Source organism: Trichosporon asahii (genome assembly GCF_000293215.1).
Source record: "Trichosporon asahii var. asahii CBS 2479 unplaced genomic scaffold scaffold00025, whole genome shotgun sequence".
In the NCBI taxonomy this organism is placed as follows: Eukaryota; Fungi; Basidiomycota; class Tremellomycetes; order Trichosporonales; family Trichosporonaceae; genus Trichosporon; species Trichosporon asahii.
The window spans coordinates 258457-279442 of NW_014040899.1; the positions used below are offsets into that span (position 1 = coordinate 258457).

The following is a 20986-nucleotide window of genomic DNA, read 5'->3' on the forward strand; positions in this document are numbered from 1 at the left end:
GTTCGCTTGCAGCTTGCAGCTCACGCCTCGACAAAAGCGCGGAAGATCTCCACATCCTGCAGCGCCTGGATCTTGACCTCCTGCCCGGCGCCGAGGAAGAGGACATCGCCTTTGGTGACCTGGACGTCGCCGTCGACCTCTCCAGGCGTCCAAGAGAGCTGCGCACCGCCATTCGTGACGACAGCAATACTCGGTCCCTGCACCGCGGCGTGCGTCGTGACCTCGTCCTTGGCGAGATGCGTGCGCAGGACGGAGAACTCGGCGATCGGCGGGTCGTACAGGAGCGTGCTGGGGTCGTGGTGCCACTCCTGCGGCTTGAGGAGCTGCGCCGTCGAGGGGCCGGCCTCGTATGTCAGCATCGAGACCAGCGTGTCGACGTCGCGGAGCTTGGGCGTCAGGCCCGCGCGGACGACGTTGTCGCTTGTGGCCATGCACTCGATGATGTCTGCCGTCAGCTTCGCGTCGCATACTACAGCTAGTGCGGATGGGAGAGACACTCACTTCCGTTGATGTACGCATGAGGCATGTTGGCCCCAAGGAAGGCCGCCTCTCCCGGCTGCAGGTCGACGACGTTGAGGATGAAAACGCAGAACACGCCAATGTCGCCCGGGTACTGTCCCTCGAGCTCGACGGCGAGGTCCGCGATCTCCTTGCTCTCTCCGTCCTTCAGGTCCCCGGCCTTGTATCGCTTGACGAGCTTCTCGAGCTGGGGCTTGAAGTCGTCCTCGTTTGCGCTCATCAGCGCACTGAACACCTCCTTCAGCGCCCTCTTCTCCTCATCGCCGGCCGTCTTCTCCTCCAGCTTCTGCGCGTCGGAAAGTGATGGTGAGTCCGACAGGCCAGCGGCCTTGGCGAGAGAGGAGACGGCGGAAGAGGGGACAATGGCGGCGAGTTCCGGAACGGCGAGCAGGTTGCGCACGAGCACGGCCGGGGGAACAAAGTTGAGGAAAGCGCGGAAGGGCGTGAGTGCGATGGCCATCTCGGGCTTATGGTTGCCATCTGGTTGTCAGCTACATCAACAGGTTTCCCAGCTGTCTCGCTCGGGAGGACCATCGAAGCACCACGCACCCTTGTAGATATCGCTCTTCGACTTGTGCAGCTGCTCAGCGAGCTTCTTGTCGGGGTGCGCCTGAATCGAGAGCGCCGTCGCGATAGAGAGTACCTTGAACAGGAAGGGGAGGTCGCCGTTACGCGCGTCGGGGAAACGCTTGAGCACCGCGTCGCCGATGAGCTCGGGGTGCGCCGCGAGGTACTCGCTCAGCAGCCCCGAGCCGGTTCGCGACGGGCAGTTGGGGTGTGTTCCCATCCAGAGCTGATGTTAGCTACAACAACACATTGAAGCTGGGTGACAGGCCATGACGACATGGCGCCTCATACCTCATCCCCTTAGGGTGAGCGGAGGAAGCGGGCCGTAGTGTTGCGCCTGGTGTGCTGCGGGGGTTGTACAGACACACGCATGACGCATGTTTGGCAGGACGCAGCGTGGGAAGCAGCGCGGTCTTCCATTAAGGAGCGTTGCACGGAGTACAGGGCGCAGCACGGAGCTGTCACCGGAGGGTAGAGTAAGCGGAGGGACGACATACCTCAGCGTAGGGCTTGTTCTCGTCGACCTGGAAGTCGGGTACGCTCTCCTCGGCAAGCTGGGCGGCGAGGGAGGAGGAGCCCTTCTTACCCCAGTCATAGGACTGGATGCCCGGGGCGATTTTGAAGACGGGGGGAGCGGGGGCGCTCATGGTGTCAAGGGTGGTGGTGGTGGTGGTCGAGGTCGCGTAGGGAGGGGGTGTGGTCGCGATGGGCTGACGAGGACGTGGAGGGCGCCGATCAGCTTTGAGAGCGAGAGGCAGCGTCGATGTGCGTGTAAAGCGTGTCGGAGAGAGATGGTCAGATGTCAAAAGAAGTCGGAGTGGATGGGAAAGACGAAGGGATGGATGTCGTGTCCGACCTGCTTGGCCCGGGAGGGTTGAGAGAGAGAGAGATGCACAGGAAGAAGGCGACAACATGGTCATGCGCGGGTTGTGTCCCTGAGGGTCTCGTACTCCCGGCGGCAACGGGAGGGTGCGTTCCTCAAAAGATGGACCCTGGCCAGTAAATGTCCCCTCTTCTGGGCTCTCTCTATGCGCTTGATTCTCTGATGCATGCATCTTGATTGCTTGGCGAGTTTCACGTCTCGACTTCTGCGAGCAGGGAGCACCCCCAAAAGCATGAAGTCTGAGACTAGAGCTTACGTCCACCGAAGCTACCATTGATACGGGACACGGCATGAATCATCTCTCCGCTGCCCAGAAACGGCAAAGACCAGAAGCTGACACCAATTGCCCGATATCCTAGTCTCCCGATTCCCGCTCTCCCTGCCGCTGCCGCCCACAGGAAGCATAACCACGTTCGTTGCAAACTTTTCCCTACTAATTGCATGCATAACAGCCGTCTCTAGCTGCCGTCGCCGATGCGACCCAGAAAAAGTTCGGCCCGCCAAGGTGGGCTCGGTGTCGATCACCGGCACCGGCGTCGCGCGTCCGCCCACCCAAAACACGGAGCGGACCAATGATTGACCCCGATCCATCGGCCCGTTTCCACCTCTCCGCTCAACCACCACTCCCCGTCCCCTCTTCTTATCGCTGCATCGACTCTCCGGCGTCGGCACTCGGCCCGTTAGCAGGAATAGAACACGACGTGCACGTGTAGAGTCTGATATGATACATACATGTCGGGCCGCGCATCAGGACTGCACACTACTCGGGCCCTTTGGCGTCTATCAATGTTGGGTGGGGAAAGCGCCGGCCGTCACAGCTTTGAGCTTGCGGTTGGTCGCGGTGATGTTATGGAGCTCTCTGCACCGGCGGCTACACAGCTCTTGTCCAGGTAGCTGCGGCAATTGCGGCCCAGCGGCGCAGACAATCAGTCAGAGTGAGAGCATGTCGAAGAGGGGCGAGGTTGACAGATCCAGGTTACAGATATCCCCTTCCTGTTCCCTTTGCGAACGTCTTGACGCCCGCAATCTCGAGACGGTATTGCAGCGGGTTCTGCCGCCCGACATCCTCTCCCTGTCCGTTCAGCTTATGCCGCGAGATCTCGCCCGTGACATCAGCCGAGCGTCCGGACTGCAGGCCCTGGATCCTCCACCATTGACCGCTGACACGGAGCAGTCTCCGCAGGAGCTCTGGCTGCTCGACGTCCTTGTCTTCCTCTCCCGTTAGGTCAGCGCGGAGAGTAAAAGCAAGCAGAACGCCAGAGTCGCGCACCGCGCGCACGAAGCGAGAGATGTCAAGGGCAGAGAAGCCGATCGACTCGAGCTCGGAGAGCCCGTCGAGGATCACGAGACCGGACTTCGGGAGCGCCGCGAAGGTCGCATGCAGACTGGGCCCAGAGGAAGTGAAGAGAGGAGTAGAGGCGGAAGGAAGGGGTGATGGGGAGAGGAAGGAAGGCGGCTTGATGCCGAGCTTTCGCAGGACGGCGGTGTGGCTCGCAGCCCCTTCTTGCCGGAGGTCGACAAGAGTAGTCTGTTGTCAGCTTTAGGCAACAGCAAATCAACAGCTGGGTTTATAGCTTCACCGCTGCGAAGAATGTGGCCAGCTGCAGCAGTCCCACTGGCCAGCTGGGATGAGGGAAGACACTCACAGGCACTGCGCGCTCCTGTGCGAGCTGGATGAGGTGGTAGAGGGCGAAGTTGGATGAAGCGGCCGTCGTGTCACTGATGAGCACCGGCTCACCGGAAGTGGGCAGCGCAAAGCCGGCGGGGAGAAGCATGGTTGTTCGTGGATGTTGTTGTTGCGGGAGGGAGGGAAGTATGACGCTGGTGGATGTGCTCAACATTTCGTCGTCGGTTGTTCCGGTGTTTATCCGGACGCGACACGTGAGACGCGTCGAGCTTCGTTTGTTGTTGCTTTGTCTTCTGCGACTTTGCCACTGCTCATCTACTCGTTCCTTCTCCTCCCTCACCTCCACTTTCTTCCCTCCACTCTTCTCTCAAGGGGACCCCGGTGTACTCTCACGCCCTCACTCTCATCCTCACTAGACATCATGTCCGGCTTCCCCCGCACATCAAGGCGCGGCGCATCGCTCCCGCCCCCGAAACCGAGCTTGACGGACGAGCAACGCGGCGAGGTGCGCGACGCGTTCGAGCTCTTCGACACGGACAAGGACGGCTTCATCGACTACCACGAGCTCAAGGTCGCCATGCGCGCACTCGGCTTTGACCTCAGAAAGCAGGAGGTGCTTAAGATCCTCCGCGACCATGATCGGGGAGACGGGCTTATGGCGCTCGCCGACTTTGAGAAAGTCAGTGAGTGTCAACATCGAGCGAAGCGAGGAAGCGAGGGCATGTGTACTCTCTGAGCTCCTCAATCTGCTCCCCTGTATCTCCTCTCGGTGTCTTGTGGTGTGCATGGTTGCGCTGGGTGATGCCGAGGTTGAAGCAGCTAACAAGTCCGCGTAATCAGCTGACACAAAGTGACGGAGAAGATTCTGGCGCGAGACCCTATGGAGGAACTGCGCCGCGCCTTCTCCCTCTTCGACGATGACAAGACCGGTCGCATCTCGCTCAAGAACCTGCGCCGGGTCGCCAAGGAGCTGGGCGAGCACCTCGGCGACGAGGAGTTGTGAGTTCTTCTTCCCTTGCTTGGCGTCCATGACCTTGTGGGTCGGCCATGATGCGTACCCATAGCATCTACGCACCTGGTATTACTCCACTTATGGCCGGTATTGGGCACCCGCTAGTCTTCTGCATTGAGGGACGAGTGGTGGATTGGCTCATTCGCTACGCAGCTGAAGGGGGCTTTTGGATAAGCTGACCCCCAGACAAGCGATGATTGACGAGTTTGACATGGACGGCGACGGCGAGATCTCGCAGGAAGAGTTCATCGCGATCATGCTCGATGGCGAGTGAGCGGCACCACGTCTCACGCTCAGAAAACCGGACCGTTCCGTCACCCACCAGCGGCCAGCGGGTTACAGCCCTGTCGCCTAGACGGCGCCCTGGCCCCCACAACGCCCAGAGTCTTCAGTCAGTAGCAGAATGTAGCAGCGCTCTTATAATGTATAGTCTATCCGGGTTGCATAATCGTACAGTTTTTATCCAGAATCTGTGTTGTATGTTGGTTTATATGTGTGAGCCGCTGGCGCTGTTGAATGCTCGCCGGCTCGGAATGCAACGTCCTCGTGGTCCAGATCTCCAAGTCTATCTTCAGCCTTCAGAGAAACCTCATCTGACAGCGGTCAGATAGCCCGCTTAGAGGTTGGCCTCGGCGCCCTCCTGCTCCTTCTTGGCAGCCAGCTCCGCCGCGGCCTTCTCCGCCGCGGCCGCACGACGCTTCTTGAGCACGTTCTCAATGAAGAACTCGCCGGCCTTGTACGAGGAGCGCACGAGCGGGCCCGACGCAACGTACAGGAAGCCCATGCCCTCGGCGACCTCCTTCCAGCGCGCAAACTCGACGGGCTCCACGTAGCGGTCCACCTTCATGTGGCGCTTTGTCGGGCGCATGTACTGGCCGAAAGTGACGACGTCGACGTCGGCGTCGCGGAGACCTGGATGTCAGCTGGGATTCGCAGAGAAGAAAGCTGGCCGGGATGGGATACGGAGCGACGACACTCCGCCCTCGGCTCGAACCGACGGCCCCCAACTCTACTCACACTGAAGGGCATGGTGGACCTCGTCCTCCTGCTCGCCGACACCGAGCATGATCGACGTCTTGGTGAGGAGCTCCTTTCCGTCCTCCTTCGCGAACGCCTTGGCCTTGCGGAGGACCTCGATGGAGTGGCGGAACCCAGCGCGGCGGTCACGGACAAAGGGCGTGCACCGCTCGACGGTCTCAATGTTGTGGGCAAAGACGTCGAGTCCACTCGTCGCGACCGTCTTGATCGTCTCGTCTCCCTTGTTGGCAAAGTCGGGGGTGAGCGCCTCGACAAGGATCTTGGGCGCCTTCTGCTTAATCTTGACGATCGTCTCGGCGATGTGCTTGGCGCCTCCGTCCGCGAGGTCGTCGCGGTCCACGGAGGTCAGGACAATGTATCCCAGTCCCCAGCGCGAGATGGCCTCGGCCGTGTTCTCGGGCTCGTGCACGTCGAGCGGCGGCGGGGCTTTCGCCGTCTTGATAGAGCAGAAGCGGCACCCGCGCGTGCACGTGTCGCCCATGAGCATGATGGTCGCCGTCGCCGCGCCCTTGCCGCCGCCCCAGCACTCGCCAATGTTCGGGCACTTGGCCTCCTCGCACACCGTGTGCAGTCCCAGACCACGCAGGTCCTTCTTGATTCCCGTGTAAGACTCGCCGCGCGGGATGGGGTGCTTCAGGAAACTCGGGAGACGCGGCTGCGACGTGTTGCCGAGCACGACACGCTCGGAGGCAGGCGGGATAGGCTCGCCAGACACAAAGTCGTCAAACGTAAGTCCATCGTCGAGCTTGGCGAACCGCCGCTTGGCAGGCTGCTGGGGAGCGGCATCGGCGGCCGTCGCGAGAGCGCGGGAGCACGAGGGGAGCTGAGAGTTAGCATGGGCAGAGAGGATTAACTCACTGCACGAGCTGTGCGGGCTGTTCGGAGCGTGGTCGCAGCGATGGACACCATGGTCGGTCGAGTGGGTGATTGGTAAGAAAGGGAAGGGGAGGAGGGGTGGAAGATTGTTGTGGAGGTGAGTCGTTGTCGGAGAAGATGAAGAGAATATCGGATCTTGAGCTGGGGAGGAGCGGCACATGTCCGCCGCCGCTTGCCGCTCGCCAGGCGCAAGCCCTGAGGATTGGAAAATCTCGTCATCGGCCTTGGAAAAGATCTTTTCTACACCACTATTACAATGTAATCCCGACTTCTAATACCCGCTGTAATTAGCCCACATTACGGACATTCCGCCTTCTGTGATTAGTCGACTCAGCCTGAGGTGTTCAGGGAAGGCCCCGTCCGATAACGATACCGCGAACGAGATGACCATCGTCCAGTCGTCCATTCGCTTGAACCGAACTTTGCGTCCTCCGGCTACCAACAAGCGGCACCATGTCGCTCGACAGCCTCAACGTCACGGAGCAGATCTACTCCGTCGCAGCAGGACACACATCGCACTACCTTGTCCAGTCTAGAGCAAAGGATGGCGTTTGGGAGCTAGCTCTCTGGCTCCGCCCAAACGCCCAGGAACCAAACAACCTCCAGCTCTGGATCGGTATCGGCGAGGTGAGCCAGCTCTGCGCGTTGGAATTGCCTTAGCTAACTACAGGACACGAGCAATGTCGACGAGATCAGCAGGGCCATGATCAAAGGTGACATGAGCGTCGACACCCGTCCAAACGGGGGCAGGAAGGTGAGCTGGGGTTTGCAATTCGCCAGCTGACGCCAGCTCACGATCCACACGGCCACGAAGAAGAACAGCGTGTACCTCGACGCCGCGTCTGTGTCCGAGAATATCGGTCTCCTTCTCGACGGTGCATTCCTGGTGAGCTCCATGTGCTCCGTCAAAGCTGACAACAGCTCCTCCACCAGCGAAACGAGGGCAGTGCGTAGCCTCTTCTAGCCCTCCACCGGCGATCCCTGCCTTTGAAACGTCGAGCAAACACTGACATCCAGGTGCCGCAGCCGTCCAAGCTGACCTCGACGCGGCCAACGTGCGTTACCCTCTGGCACGCAGCTAACGCTCAGGCCCAGATCGAGAAGCTCGGAGGACGCATCCGTGCGCAACAGGCCGAACTCCAACGCGCGGCGCACACTGGGCGTGAGTTGAAGTCTTCCTGACGTGCAAACTGACACCACAGCCCAGTCACCGCCCAAGAAGGTTCCGCCGAAGGGCGCGAGCCAGCTGCAGCCGTACCAGAAGCGGTGAGCTGATATCGTCTGATGGGAAGCTGACAACAGGCGCAAGCGGCAGGAGAATGTGTTCGCGGACTCGGACGATGACGACGACGACGATGAGGACGAGGAGGAGTACAGCGATGACGAGTGATGTAAGCTTTCGATCATGGTGACGAAGCTGACGACCAGGTGATGGTGAGCTCGCCGGGACCTATTCGTAGCTGAGACCAGCGTCGCTCCGAGGTAAGCTGATCAGGGTTTTTCGCCAGCGAGAGCTGATAGCAGACCGAGGAGAAAGTGCGCACTCTTGACAATTGAGGTCAGACGAGCCTCCCGTGCGTGACGGACGCTGCCCAAATGCTAGACGTCGTTCTCATGCGCGGCCACTCAGAGCGTGAGCTTCACCATTGGTGCTCTTCTGTTAGCTGACAGCAGCCCGCACATAACCTGCGTCTCGGACAAACTGCGAAGTTCACCATCCGCCATACTCTTCTGACATCAACAACCAGTGAGCTAGTGCCTCGAGGGTGTTAGCTGACCCCAGTCTCTTCGATACCCATGTAGAAACAATGTAACATAATGTATACAACTAAGCGCCAGCCCCCTTCGTGCCCCACTTCCGCTTGCCCTCTCGTCTCCTGTAGTCCACCAATCCAAGTTCGGGCGGAATATCTCCCCTCTCAGTGGCAGTCAGCTTGATAAAGTCGAGCACACCGCTCGTGACCTTGTTCCCCGGCGGGGGCGGGGCGGGCACCTCGTCCGGCTTGTAAGTCCATGGTTGCGGGAGAGGGGGCGCGTTGTCGAACGCGTACGATGGTGGCGGCACGGGACGCGGTTTCTCGTCACTCCCCAGTTCTGGGAGAGAGGCGAGCGTGAGGGGCTGTGGGGGTTCGGGCGGCTCGGTTGCCGTGGGCAGAGGCAGGGCTGGGAGTCAGCTTGCGTATACATAGGAATGACAGCTGGACGTATACATGCACAGCTCTGTAAGAAGGAGCGCGGACATGGTGCAGCGAGCAAACCGCTGCGCCTTCCATTCCGCACTCCATGCAGCCCTTGCGCCGCAAACACACCACGTGCAGTGTGCACTGCGCAAGATCTGACTCACCTATCCGTCTCTTCTTTGCCTCGCGCTTCAACCGCCCAACGTCCCAGCCACTCTCGGCCTGCGCGCGCGCAAGGTCGCCCGCATACGGCGTATTGCGTCCCGAGAAGGCGGCATAGTCCTGTGCCAGCACGAACAGGCGCTGAATGTCTGGGGTCAGCTACGCAAGAAGACAGGAAAGCTATTCGATCATCGCCCTCTGCCCCAGAACTCTTCCGCGACCAGTAGAGATGCTGGTGAAGCCAGTCCCGGCGGGAGAAACAGCTTATCATTCCCTCGGTTCGCCGCTATCTTCGGTCCGACGTCCGACGCGCAGCTCATGAGAATATCAGAGCAGACAGGGTGTTTGTGGCAGATACAACTGGAGCAATGAGAGAAAGCGCAGGTCTACTCACGATTCTCCAACAGACGCTCCATCTCAGCAAGCGCGCCAGCCTCAGCCCCCGCGAATCCCTTCCGATTCAGCGTCCCCGCAACCACGCGCTGGAGGTATGCCGACGCGTCAGCGGGCGCGAGCCGCGTTCCAGGCGTGTCGAGCGAGTGGGACGTGTGCGCCATCACTTCCCTTGTCGATGGTCGATGGCGGCAAGATGTCGACGGTGATTGAGGGGGTGAGGATGGCGGACAACAACAGATGTGCTCATGTCATGGAGGGCGGGCGTGGGAGAGTGGACGAGGATAGGGCTGTTACGTAAATTGTGGCCAGGAGAAGGGATGGCGCCCGTGGGAAAACTGCCCCGAGTTGTGTTCCGCAGCACAGACGAACAATGCCCTCAACGTCGCAGTATGCTTTACGCCAACGATATCATGAGAGAGTGCATCATCTAACTGGTCCTACTGAACTAAGCCAACCGTTGGCGCTGAAACAGACTTACTCTCGAACCGGCGTCAAACCTCGGGGCCGGCGGACCGTTTCCGCACCGCAGGCACCGCCTCAGAACCTTGAGCTCACGAATGGTGTCACCAACGTAGCCCGTAAAGCGGTATCCTGCCCAGACTTGGCGGAGGGCGGACATGTTGCGAGTGTCGAAGGGGTAGGTGAGGGTCGCACTGGACTACTTTATACTGCCCGAGGTGGGCGGGCAAAGAGAGAGCGACCGCGATATTGAGTTCTCAGCGGGTCGGACCGGTGTTCCCGAGGAGTTTTCGGTGGGAGGGGGGTCTAAACTAGACGTGCTTGGAAGTGTTCTGTGTCGACAAGAGGAGATGGCTCAGGTCCCCTGTCAACGAGTCGGACTGTGACCTCGCCCCCCTGCTCGCTCACGTCACACTCGTCCGTCTCGTTGACCTCCTCCGGCGGTGGAGGGTAGAAGTAGTCCCTCGTCGTCTGGTACGCGGCGACTCCACCCCATACGAGCAGAAAGCCCTGCAGACGCGCCTTCGTGATCGTCCAGTGTGCGTCGAGGAGACTCATCGTCATGCTGCGGCTGGGGTGTGATGTTGCGTGCGGGTCAGCTGTTTGTATCTTATATGGCCAGCGGACGGAACGTGCCTGGCGCGACTTGCACCGCATAGAACGGGCAGAAACAACCATCCCGCAATCCCGGCTGGGACACGTCTAGCTGTCAAGCTCGGCCAATTGCAGGACCTGGGGTGACTTTGAGGCGGTGATGGAAGACCGTCACGGATGATGCATGGCTCCAAGCAACATGGTCAGTAGTGGTCAGTGAAGCATTCCACATCTTTGATGCAACCCGGTGGAAGTGTGTTGAAAGGAAAAGAGGGACACCATTATCACGCGACTGCCTTTAGAAATGCTGCCACCGTCCACGTCCAAATTCAGCCCGCCGTCCAAGCAATCGTGCGCGCATACACATAGCCAAGTACCGTACGCCCGTGTGGTCAAGAGATGAAAAGCCCAAAAAACCTAATCTTCTATGCCGTCTACGGAGATCTACGTCTACGAGTCGACGCTTCACTTTCACGTATGATATCGCCGAGATAACCCCCCACATCAATACGCGTGAGGTATTGGATGATCATCCTGCACGAGAGATCGAAGCACGGCAGCATCGCCTCCTCAGTCCAGTTACGCCTGGGCACCTGGACGAGCCCCTTCACGTCCTCTGGACGCACCCAGATCCGCCTCCTGCTGCCGGGCTTTTCGAACGGCGGCCCAAGGACCAGTCTCACCCTTTCGGTTCTGGGCACGTCGAGTCCCATTCGGGTTTTCTCGAGACGCACCCGCTCCTCCCAATACAGGGACGGGGAGTAGCCCTCGTACAGCGTGAAGGGCTCGGATGGCTTGAACGCAGGCGACAGAGGCGACGGCGGAGGCGGAGGCGGCGGTCGGTCGTTGGTTGCCCCTGTTGCCGCTGTTGCTCCGGACGCTCCAGTGAACGAGCTCGAGACATGGCTGAGATCGACGTCGCAAGTGTCGCGGGCTTCGCGGCTGCCTGAGGGTGAGGCCATTCTTTCGGCGAGGCGAGGCGGGGCAGAGGCGCGGGCTTCGCGGTCGCGGGCTTGCTTGCTTGCTTGCTTGCTTGCTTGCTTGCTTGCTGAGTCGGTGGGGTCGAGACTTTCTTCACGGGGTGGACAGCGGATCGGCGAATCAGCTCGGGTACTTGCGGCACCCGATCCAACATCCCGAGCGATCGAGACGAGCGTGGGAAAGTTGGCCTTGGGTTCCTGCCCTACCGTCTCTGCCCGAATGCATGATGAGATGGGCGATGTGTTTGTACAATGTGTGCAGTGCCCCAGACGAGTGCTGCAGAGCTCCCACTTCTCGTAGTCTCGTGTAGGGGCGATGTTCAGGCTCATGCTCCTCTCACTGCCATGTCGAGCCTGTCTTTCGTGGCGGCACTGAGCCTGCACCCCTCCAACCCAGAACGTTTCCAGCTCGAGCAATGCAGAACCTCCTCCTTAGACAGGCGCGGGGAGGAACATGACCCGCTGTCGTTCACAGAGAGTTCTGAGGTAGACTGTAAAAGATGCACGGCGAACGGAGATGGATGACTCCCCGGATAACCATCCAGCGGGTGACGTCGATCTTGCAGAGGCATGTTCTGAGTCCATTCGCGCCTGGATTTGGACGCTTCATACATGCACGGCGAGGCACTCTTCAGATTCAGTGAGGCAAAAGGCCACAGGAGCGTGCAGGCAGGTTAGGCCGGTATTGCCTGCAGAAGTCAGTGTCAGCCATCTTCCCCTACGCCCAGATCACTCAACTGACGCGACGCGTCGGAAATGATCCAGACATGCCATACGCGACGCGTCGGGGGGGCTGACGTCAAGTTGACGATGGTTGAGTCAACCACCGTCATGAATGCGCGTCAGGGGTTGAGGGCTCCAAACTTTCGCTCCTCCGCAGAGTCTCCTTACGAGATCAGTACGCAGCATGCAGCAAGCGGGGTGTCTGGAATAATTGCATACAAGGGTGTTGGTCTATAAATATTACTACAAAAGCTAAGACTGCTGACTAATCCTACTGTTCTAATGAGCACGCTCGCGGCGCTCGCGTGTTTGCACGCTTAGAAGTCCTCGTCGAGCGAGAAGGCACGACCCGAGGCGGCCTCCTCTGCTGTCTTGCCAACCGACTGGTTGACGCCAGATTTGGAGTAGGCGGACACGCGCGACTCGAAAAAGTTGGCCTTGCCCTGGAGCGAGATCATCTCCATGAAGTCGAAGGGGTTGGCCGAGTTCCAGACCTTGTCGTTGCCGAGGGCGACGAGGAGGCGGTCGGCGACAAACTCAATGTACTGGCACATGAGCTTGGCGTTCATGCCAATGAGCGAGACGGGGAGGGCCTCGGTGAGGAACTCCTGCTCAATCTTGACCGCCTCCTTGATGATCTTGTTGATCGTGTCGGGGTGCGGGCGGCGGCGAAGGTGCGTGAAGAGCAGGCAGGCAAAGTCGGTGTGGAGACCCTCGTCGCGCGAGATGAGCTCGTTCGAGAAGGTGAGACCGGGCATGAGACCACGCTTCTTGAGCCAGAAGATGGACGCAAACGAGCCAGAGAAGAAGATGCCCTCGACGGCAGCGAAAGCGATAAGGCGCTCGCCGAACGACGAACGCTGGTCCGAGATCCAGCGGAGAGCCCAGTCGGCCTTCTTCTTGATGCAGGGAATGGTCTCGATGGCCTGGAACAGGTACTGGCGGCGGGCATTGTCACGGATGTAGGTGTCGATGAGGAGCGAGTACGTCTCCGAGTGGATGTTCTCCATCATGATCTGGAAGCCGTAGAACGTCTTGGCCTCGGAGATCTGCACCTCACCGCAGAAGCGCTCGACGAGGTTCTCGTTGACGATACCGTCGGACGCGGCGAAAAAGGCGAGCACGTGCTCGATGAAGTAGCGCTCGTTGTCGTTCAGCTTGTTGTCCCAGTCGTGGAGGTCAGGCGCGAGGTTGATCTCCTCGGCGGTCCAGAACGAGGCCTGCGCCTTCTTGTACATCTGCCAGATCTGCGGTTGAGTCAGCTCCAGTCACGCGTCACCATACGGATACTCACCTCGCGGTACTTGATGGGGAACAGGACGAAGCGGTCGGTCGACTCCTTGAGCAGGGGCTCGTCGGCCTCCTCGCACTCGAGGTCACCGACGTAGCGCTTCTCGACGGGCGCGTCATAGTCAGGCTTGTAGCAGTCGGCATCCTCCTCGGCAGCGGGGGTGGCCTCCTTGGCAGCGGCCTCCTCCTTGGCGAGGGGCTTTCCGTTGGCGTCGACGCCAGCCTCCTTGGCGGCAGCAGCCTTGAGCTTGGACAGGACGTCCTTGGGGGCCTCGTTCATGGAGAAGTTCTCGAGGGCGGCCGCGGCGACCTTGGACGGGGTGACGATGGCAGCCATGGTGGGAGAGATTAAAGGCAAGAGAGCAGGCAGTAGGGGGGTTAGGACGGGGGCAGGTTACCAGGATAGACTTGCAAGATAGCAAGATGCGTGCGTGGTGTGAAGTGGTGAGATGAGAGAAATCTTACAGATGGGCGTCTGACCTAGTGCGCTTAAGAGTCTGTTGGAGACGCGTTTCCTTTTCGCGCTGGAGTGAACATGAGCTCGGGCTTGGGCCTCCTGCGCGCCATTACATTGAACGCCCTGTGTCCTGGGCACCGCAACCACCGCAACGGGACATCCGGCCGACAGTTCGTCTCCCCTTGCAGGGTTTGGCTGGGCGGATGAATGGGTGTGATAAACATTGCCAGTGCGAGATCAAGCCTGGGGCTGATCTTTGGTCGAATGCTGGACGCTGGTTGGCTGGAGGGATCACAGAGTCACGTGAATTATATACGTGTGTTTAGCTGCGCGTCCTGAAAAAAGGTCAGTCGCGTCGCGCCAACACACAAACATGACTCGTTGGAGCGCGGTGCTAGCCCCCCGCGACCCTGAATTATCCATCCACGTCAGCTGTCCCACGGTGCACGCGTCGCACCCACACACCCCTGCATCTCGACCAGCCTCCTCTCATGAACCGCGCGCGCCCATTGTTCTGCCGATGCTGCTGCTGCCTCTTGCAGTAAGCTCAAAGCTTGGCAAGGATCTCCTGTATGTTCCGAACATGACCGCGTGCTCCATCATGACAACCATTGTTTATCAGATAACGGGGACTCTTCGGCCTAAACTCTCGCTGCGGCATGGTGATGTCACAGCGACAGTGTGCGGCATTCTAAGAGATAGTTTGCGGAGGCACGCGGAGATTATTTCCGAGCTTCAAGACATTCCAGGTCACGAGAATCCAAGACGCCGCGCTGCGCGGATCGGTCGGTGGTCGCGCCTAGGCCCAAGACGCCTCGACCCGCCATTCGGCCCTCACTCGAGCGACCGTGGGAAGGCTGAGTCACGTAGACGCGACTGATATGAGCTCATGAGCTAGAGGACGCACTGGGCGCGTCACTGTCATGTTGAGAGGACCTCGCCAACTAGCTTCCCGAAGCAGACATCTATTCACTTGGCCCACTCCTCACTTCGGCCGACCATTCTTTCCACCGCTTTCATGAATGCGCTCACCGCAGTTTAATCTCGGAATGGCTCGGTGTCCAGATTAAGCGGTGGCGCGATCGAAGATGATTAGACAATGCGACGTCGACTTAGTGGTGAAACAATGCGCAGTTGTCGAACGAACGAGGAGGCTGCAAGGCGCGACAATGCGGGTGAGAGCCAGTAGCGGTGCAGGGCTGTGTACTGCAGGTGGTGGAGCTGGAAGAGTGGTGGACCAACGCCGAGAGGACCGAAAGATGGAAGAGATATGCAAGGTCATGGTACAGAGCTGCTGAGATCGCTGAGATCGCTGAGATGCGGTCGGCTCAGCGATGAAACGCCGGTCGTGCTCAGTCCAGTTATGCAGCGTCGGCAGTTCGAGCTCAACCAACCGTACTAACATTTCGCCGCTCGGATTCTTGTGCTCGCCGACGTTTTTGGGTGGGCTGCTAGAGTCCCCGACTAGTTCCACCTGCGCAGAGCCCGCAGCATACTAGCATCGAGCCACAGACAGTCACAGAAACAAGCGCATGAGATAGTTGCATGTAATAGGACTGGGCGCAGTGAGCTCGCCGCGGTCAGCTGCCCTCGCAGTGCTTCGTCCTTGACTGAGCTGCATAAGTCGTCTCCAGAGTTTCAGAGCGCATGGATGAAGCTATGTATGCCAATGCAATAGTGAAGAGACAGCTTGCATACGTACATACAGGGAGTCGGCGCTTTCTCTCTCCGCTCACACCTCTTCACAACACCTCCACTCCCACGGCCCAGTTGTGTGGTCTGGACGACCTCCACCTCCGACCTCCACCTGTGGAGGCACGATGCGATCGTGGGAAACCCGTAGATGACCCTCCACTTCCATCCGGAACTCCTCACCATGAAATCTCCCTCCATCCACCGGATCCAACCGATCATCATGGCCTCGGTATCAACAACAGTCCCGCGCCTCCTCGTCGTGGGCGGGAACGGCTTCCTCGGTAAGTCAAGACTCCATGAGTGGGACTTCCCCTTCATATCCTCTCCGCGCTCGCTTAAGCCCTTTCGTACGCTCATAGCTAACCGCAGGCTCGGCCGTGTGCAAGGCCGCCGTCTCTAGGGGCTGGGACGTCTCCAGCATGTCCTCCTCCGGAACGCCATACACGACCCCAGCAGGGCACACGCCAAAATGGGTGCAGCGCGTGCAGTGGCACAAGGCGTCTGCCTTTGAGCCATCGACGTTTGCCGACCTGATCTCGAACAAGACGGCCGTCGTGCACACGCTCGGTATCCTGCTCGAGGACGCGGGGTACAAGGCTGCTGTCCGACAAGGTAACCCCCTGGGCGTACTCAAGGCTGTAGCGCAGGGTGTCCTTGGCTCCGGGGTCGACAGTAACCCGCTCAAGACGACGGCGGAGAAGAGGAAGGGATACGATGCAATGAACCGGGATTCGGGTGAGGAACGCAGCTGTAACGTTGAACGTACCAAGCTGACGACAGCCATCTCGGTGCTCGACACGATGCTCCAGCACCCGCACCTCGTTGACGGCGCCCCGTCTCCGAGGTCGTTCGTCTACATCTCCGCCGGCACCGGCTTCGCCCCCATCGTGCCCGAAGGCTACCTCCGGAGCAAGCGTGAGGCGGAGGGTCTGATCATCCAGAAGTGCACGCCGCAGACGAATGTGCACCCGCTGATCATGCGTCCCGGTAAGTCTATCCTCTCCTCTTCGCTCTCCGCTTTCTTCCCCCAGCTACTCTGCGACGGTCTTAGCTAACACCAGGTCTCATGTACCACTCGCACACCCGCCCGCTTAGCACGCTGCCCGCATTCGCCGTCTCCCTCAGCGCCGGACTCCACGACAGGCTGCACCTGCCCTTGCCCTTCTCGGAGGAGAGCATTCTGGGCAAGACGGCGCAGACGCTGCGCACGCACCCGATCCACGTCGACCACGTCGCGGACGCCATCTGCAAGTCTATCGCTGAAGGACGCGAGGGCGTCGTCGATGTACCCACCATGAGGGCCTGGGCTGGGTTTGATGTGCCCGAGGGAGATCTGGGGGCTCAGACGGCGTAGACGGCGTAGATGTGGTGAAGGTATGCATGTATTAACAGGGTTTAGGTCGACGTCGCAGGTCTGGGAAAAGCGAAGAGTAGAGTCGGACGGCGTCCAGGAACTTACAGCAGATTTTGCGGTCCACTGGCATACTTGCACGGGCAGCGGTACACGAGACACTGTGACCACAGCTACACAGATGATGACGCGAGGGTGCGACGGAGATGGGCGCAGGACGGGACCGCATCAATGAGGGCGTCGGCATCAGTCAAGAAGGTCAGCTCTTCGCATCGATTCCACTTCTTTCACTCATTCCTTCAACACCACATCCCAACCATCATGCGTCAAGGCGGGGAAAAGCGCGACATCATCGTCCTCTCCTCTGACGAGGAAGCGGAAGTGGGCAAGAGCACCAACGTGGGTACGAGTCCGAAGAGAGCCCGCAACGCTGCTGCCACCGGCAGTGCCGTCGATGCATTTTGCAGCACACCTTGCAGCACGACCCAGCGTCTCGCAGGGCACGTCCCGCCCGACTCTGGAACCGATACTGGACCGGTCCCGCCTCTCCCACCAGTTACCGATCTGGGAGCCGAGAACGAATCCCTCCGCGCCCAGCTCAAGGCAGCGGACGCCTCAGTGCGTGCAGGTTCACATGAAGCAGGTCCTGGCGCTGGCCACGCAGGTCAAAGACCTAAAGTCCAAGCTCGCGAAGATGGAGGAGAGGGCGAGGACGGCCGAGAGGCTGCACCGGCGTGATATGAAGGAGATCAGCGAGCGGCGGCAGGCAAAGATAATGGATAGGTCGAAGGACTTGGCGCGGGAGGCGCAGGCTATGCTCCAGAAGATGAAGAAGGAGAAGGAAGAGAAGGAGGCGAAGGATAAGATGAAGATGAGGGCTGAGGAAGCGGAAGAGAGGGCTGTCATGGCTGAATGGGCGAACCAAGAGGCGGAGAAGGGCAGGGACGAGGCGGAGAGGACGAGGAAAGGATTCGAGGAGAGAGCTGGGGCGTACAAGGTCGTACTGAAGGAGCATGGGCTGCTTGCTGAGGAGGTCGAGCCTGCCGTCGGCAGGTGAGCCCGCATTCATGCGCCACAAGCGGGTTGCGACGTAAACCATGATAAGCATAGTGCGTGAGAGCATTACGTGTGTACTAGTGTGTACAGACTCCATGTGCATACATGAAGCCACTTGCATGGTTCCAGAGATGCAGTGCAACTGGCTCGAGACTTGATCGGCGGACGGAAGCGGATGGAGGGCGTGAGTGAACTGCGCTAGAGGGACAGGGTTGTTTACTTGTACATACTCACTTGCCACTCTAACATCGCTCATATCTTCTCTACGCTCTTCCTCTTCCACCACTAACTGTCAAGCCCATCCTCTGCTCCCCTTCCTCACCAACTAACTCACGCTCCCTTCCAACACACCCAAGTCACTCGTTACTACTACCTCGACGGTGAGGCGGTTGCTGTTGCTCTCGCCGCCAGACGGCTTCCAACCTTCTCGCTGAAGCCACACCAAAGCTGGCACGATTAGTGTCTTGTTTACGCCAGTATGGAGCTTCAGTTCCTCCTCGACGACGGCGCGGAAGAACTCGCACAGTCTCCCTCGCCCCATGGACGCAAGCGCAAGGCGTCCATCGTCCTCTCTTCCTCTTCCTGCAGAACCCGCCTGCACCAACCCAGAACGAACGCCGACGCGGATCCCAGTTCAGAGGCCTCCTCTACAGTCTCTCTGGCTCTAGCGCCTCAAGCGCCCCGCGCCCTGCGTGATTCAAGCGTGTGGCGCAACACGCCTGCGGGCAAGGCGCACGCTGAGAGCTACCGGAAAGTCGAAAAGCTCGTCAACAACTCCAAGGCTGGAGATGATGAGGGGCCCGCCACCGGTGGGACACGTGCAAACGATGGCGCCGCCTCGACTTCGAACTCTAGAGCGAGAGCAATGACAGCAACAGCCCCAGACCTCCTCACCGTGCCCGAGATAACTATCAACTCTGAACGCGACTACCTTGTCGGACTCGGACGCCCTCTGTGGCCTCTCACCAGATCCGCCGGCGACGTCAAGGACGATGCTGAGTTCGACGAGACTTTCGAAGAGGACTCCGAGACAGACAAGACTCTCGAAGAGGGATCTTACCTCAATGAGACTTTCGATGAGGACGAGGTCAACGAAACCTACGATGAGGAAGTCGAGTTCAGCGAGGCAGTCGAAGAGGCTTCCCAATCCGACGAAGACGACTTTGGGCTCAATGGAGACGGCACCGCGACCAACGAGGAGGGACCCGAGTTCGAAGACACCTTCGCGACCAGCGAAGAAGACTTCGAGTCCGACGCAGAGGGCTCCGACGACATCACGAGTCTGCACGCCAAGATCGAGACGCTTTGGACACGGCTTCGGGCAGCCAAAGCCGAAGCCAGGACGTTCGAAATGACGAATGCGGACCTCACGACGAGGACGCTGCGGGCTGAGCGCAGGGCTGAGGAGGCGGAGGAGCGCGCAGCAGCGTTGCAACAGCACTGCGAAGAACTTGCAACCGAGGTCCGAATTCTGAACGGGGAAGTGGCAGCCTCCGCAGCTGATGTTGGCGCCGAGCGAAGCGCGAAGGCGGCGAGGGTCCGGTTTGCTAAGAACCTGCATGTTCGAATGATTCACTCTCGGGCTGAGTGCGACAAGCCTGAAGTCCCCCAACAGGCGCTTCCGTTCGTTAGTTACATGCCCCCTGAGATCCCCACGAAGTCGCCTTGATCAACAATGCCCTCCCCTCTGCTGGTGATAGAAGTGGCCAGCGAATCACACGAAGAGACCTGTCTAGACCGCATATGCATGTAGCCTGTGATCCCCCAAATAATAGCGAGAATCGACTGCTGACTCGAGGCCATACGTGCAGAGACATGATCGGCGGGCGGACGTGGATCGAGGGATCCGAGGGCGCAGCGGCGCAGCCAACTCCACCGCGCGGGACGCTACCTACTAGCATCCTTGACATCGACAAGTTGCGGATCCTCTCCTCATCTTTCACAATCCCCCCACCCGCTGCTCAACTCCCAGTACCTATTTCTGGTAGCGCACGGCGAGGGGCCTGATGAAGCAGGTCTTGCCATTCAGTGCACGCCACGCCCGCACCTCCAGCAGCAACCGGCAACAGACCTGTCTTCCTTCTCGCCACCAGCAACGTCGTCCCGTGACGATCCGAGTGTGCATTGCGGTGTCGTTCCGCCAGCCGACATGAGCATCGACATGCATGACGTCCAGGAGAAGCCCGACTCTCGACCCGCTGATACTACCGAGTCTCGCCAGCCGGCGAAACAGCCTCGTCTGAGCAAGAAGGCTCGTATGCGCCGAAAAGACCACACACAGCCAAAATCCCGCCCGGCAAGGGCACATAACCCCACTCCGCTCATGAAGGCCACCCTGCCCCGTCGACCCATCATCTTGTCTCAGCCCCAGCAGCCCCCCTCCTTGGACCTTGCGACAGCTCAACAAGCCGAGCTCGACAATTTGCGCACGCAGCTTCGCGACGCCAGAGCAGAATCAAAGACGTACGCCGACGCCAACGCTGAGCTCACTCGCCGCGCCCTGGCTGCCGAGCGGGAGTCGCAAGTCTCAGCCCGTGCCCGCGCTCAAGCAGAACACGACGCCAGTGTCTAGAAGACACGCGCCGAGGCAGCACAGCACGAGGCCGAGAAGCAGGAGCAGCGCACCATGGAGGCTGAGCGCAGCGCTCGTTGGGCTGAAGCATTTAGGGGACAGGCTGAGCGGAACTTGGCCGAGGCAGAGGGGCGTAGGAAGAAGGCTGAAGTGGCAGTTCAGGCGGCTGAGCGACGCACCGCCGAGGAGAAAGGCTCCAGAGAGAAGGCGGAGAAGATGGTGGAGGCGTACAGGCTTGTTCTGAAGGATATCGGGATACTTGAGGAGGGGCTGAGGCGCGACCGGATTGCTGGCCGGTGCGTTGAGCTGCCAGACGGGACGGAGCGGCGCGAAGGCACGGATGGTGGCAATCAACAGTGGGCTGCTCTTCTCATACTGTAGGGAAAGCCGCAGATGGTACCCAGCACTCCATGCATATACAGACTTCATTATGCGAAGATGCGCAGAGAACTCAGAGTAAAATGCTGGAACGAGGCAACATCCATGAGGCATGAGGTCGAGGTCATGATCGGCAGACGGAAGCGGATGGAGGGCGTGAGTGAACTGCGC

The 20986-nt window shown here is 59.7% G+C and overlaps 13 protein-coding genes across 13 annotated transcripts; 7 read left to right on the forward strand and 6 right to left on the reverse strand.

The window, feature by feature from the left end:
• Positions 1-20: 20 nt before the first annotated feature.
• On the reverse strand, positions 21-2141 carry A1Q1_00583 (uncharacterized protein; the record flags this gene model as incomplete). The annotated part of the gene is made up of 4 exons (XM_014325898.1): positions 21-445; positions 502-999; positions 1069-1312; positions 1584-2141. The coding sequence occupies 4 exons, from the start codon at positions 2139-2141 to the stop codon at positions 21-23; spliced, it is 1725 nt and encodes a 574-aa protein (XP_014181373.1).
• Positions 2142-2945: 804 nt separating this feature from the next.
• A1Q1_00584 (uncharacterized protein) lies at positions 2946-3744 on the reverse strand (the record flags this gene model as incomplete). The annotated part of the gene is made up of 2 exons (XM_014325899.1): positions 2946-3497; positions 3616-3744. The coding sequence occupies 2 exons, from the start codon at positions 3742-3744 to the stop codon at positions 2946-2948; spliced, it is 681 nt and encodes a 226-aa protein (XP_014181374.1).
• A 273-nt stretch (positions 3745-4017) lies between these two features.
• Positions 4018-4882, forward strand: A1Q1_00585 (putative EF-hand protein; the record flags this gene model as incomplete). Its single annotated transcript, XM_014325900.1, has 4 exons — positions 4018-4279; positions 4448-4595; positions 4661-4695; positions 4800-4882. The coding sequence occupies 4 exons, from the start codon at positions 4018-4020 to the stop codon at positions 4880-4882; spliced, it is 528 nt and encodes a 175-aa protein (XP_014181375.1).
• A 342-nt stretch (positions 4883-5224) lies between these two features.
• A1Q1_00586 (uncharacterized protein) lies at positions 5225-6829 on the reverse strand (the record flags this gene model as incomplete). The annotated part of the gene is made up of 3 exons (XM_014325901.1): positions 5225-5520; positions 5626-6770; positions 6819-6829. The coding sequence occupies 3 exons, from the start codon at positions 6827-6829 to the stop codon at positions 5225-5227; spliced, it is 1452 nt and encodes a 483-aa protein (XP_014181376.1).
• A 146-nt stretch (positions 6830-6975) lies between these two features.
• On the forward strand, positions 6976-7797 carry A1Q1_00587 (uncharacterized protein; the record flags this gene model as incomplete). The annotated part of the gene is made up of 7 exons (XM_014325902.1): positions 6976-7149; positions 7193-7276; positions 7337-7408; positions 7456-7468; positions 7540-7577; positions 7618-7684; positions 7730-7797. 7 exons carry the CDS (start codon positions 6976-6978, stop codon positions 7795-7797), a joined length of 516 nt encoding a protein of 171 aa, XP_014181377.1.
• Positions 7798-8350: 553 nt separating this feature from the next.
• A1Q1_00588 (uncharacterized protein) lies at positions 8351-9879 on the reverse strand (the record flags this gene model as incomplete). The annotated part of the gene is made up of 3 exons (XM_014325903.1): positions 8351-8685; positions 8867-9005; positions 9739-9879. 3 exons carry the CDS (start codon positions 9877-9879, stop codon positions 8351-8353), a joined length of 615 nt encoding a protein of 204 aa, XP_014181378.1.
• A 1013-nt stretch (positions 9880-10892) lies between these two features.
• On the reverse strand, positions 10893-11623 carry A1Q1_00589 (uncharacterized protein; the record flags this gene model as incomplete). The annotated part of the gene is made up of 2 exons (XM_014325904.1): positions 10893-11006; positions 11048-11623. The coding sequence occupies 2 exons, from the start codon at positions 11621-11623 to the stop codon at positions 10893-10895; spliced, it is 690 nt and encodes a 229-aa protein (XP_014181379.1).
• A 710-nt stretch (positions 11624-12333) lies between these two features.
• A1Q1_00590 (ribonucleoside-diphosphate reductase) lies at positions 12334-13643 on the reverse strand (the record flags this gene model as incomplete). The annotated part of the gene is made up of 2 exons (XM_014325905.1): positions 12334-13263; positions 13311-13643. The coding sequence occupies 2 exons, from the start codon at positions 13641-13643 to the stop codon at positions 12334-12336; spliced, it is 1263 nt and encodes a 420-aa protein (XP_014181380.1).
• Positions 13644-15639: 1996 nt separating this feature from the next.
• On the forward strand, positions 15640-16812 carry A1Q1_00591 (uncharacterized protein; the record flags this gene model as incomplete). The annotated part of the gene is made up of 3 exons (XM_014325906.1): positions 15640-15739; positions 15828-16445; positions 16520-16812. The coding sequence occupies 3 exons, from the start codon at positions 15640-15642 to the stop codon at positions 16810-16812; spliced, it is 1011 nt and encodes a 336-aa protein (XP_014181381.1).
• A 318-nt stretch (positions 16813-17130) lies between these two features.
• A1Q1_00592 (uncharacterized protein) lies at positions 17131-17926 on the forward strand (the record flags this gene model as incomplete). Its single annotated transcript, XM_014325907.1, has 3 exons — positions 17131-17427; positions 17474-17862; positions 17920-17926. 3 exons carry the CDS (start codon positions 17131-17133, stop codon positions 17924-17926), a joined length of 693 nt encoding a protein of 230 aa, XP_014181382.1.
• Positions 17927-18343: 417 nt separating this feature from the next.
• Positions 18344-19534, forward strand: A1Q1_00593 (uncharacterized protein; the record flags this gene model as incomplete). Its single annotated transcript, XM_014325908.1, has 1 exon — positions 18344-19534. The coding sequence occupies one exon, from the start codon at positions 18344-18346 to the stop codon at positions 19532-19534; it is 1191 nt and encodes a 396-aa protein (XP_014181383.1).
• A 492-nt stretch (positions 19535-20026) lies between these two features.
• On the forward strand, positions 20027-20437 carry A1Q1_00594 (uncharacterized protein; the record flags this gene model as incomplete). The annotated part of the gene is made up of 1 exon (XM_014325909.1): positions 20027-20437. One exon carries the CDS (start codon positions 20027-20029, stop codon positions 20435-20437), a length of 411 nt encoding a protein of 136 aa, XP_014181384.1.
• A 54-nt stretch (positions 20438-20491) lies between these two features.
• A1Q1_00595 (uncharacterized protein) lies at positions 20492-20818 on the forward strand (the record flags this gene model as incomplete). The annotated part of the gene is made up of 1 exon (XM_014325910.1): positions 20492-20818. The coding sequence occupies one exon, from the start codon at positions 20492-20494 to the stop codon at positions 20816-20818; it is 327 nt and encodes a 108-aa protein (XP_014181385.1).
• Between the last annotated feature and the right edge of the window lie 168 nt (positions 20819-20986).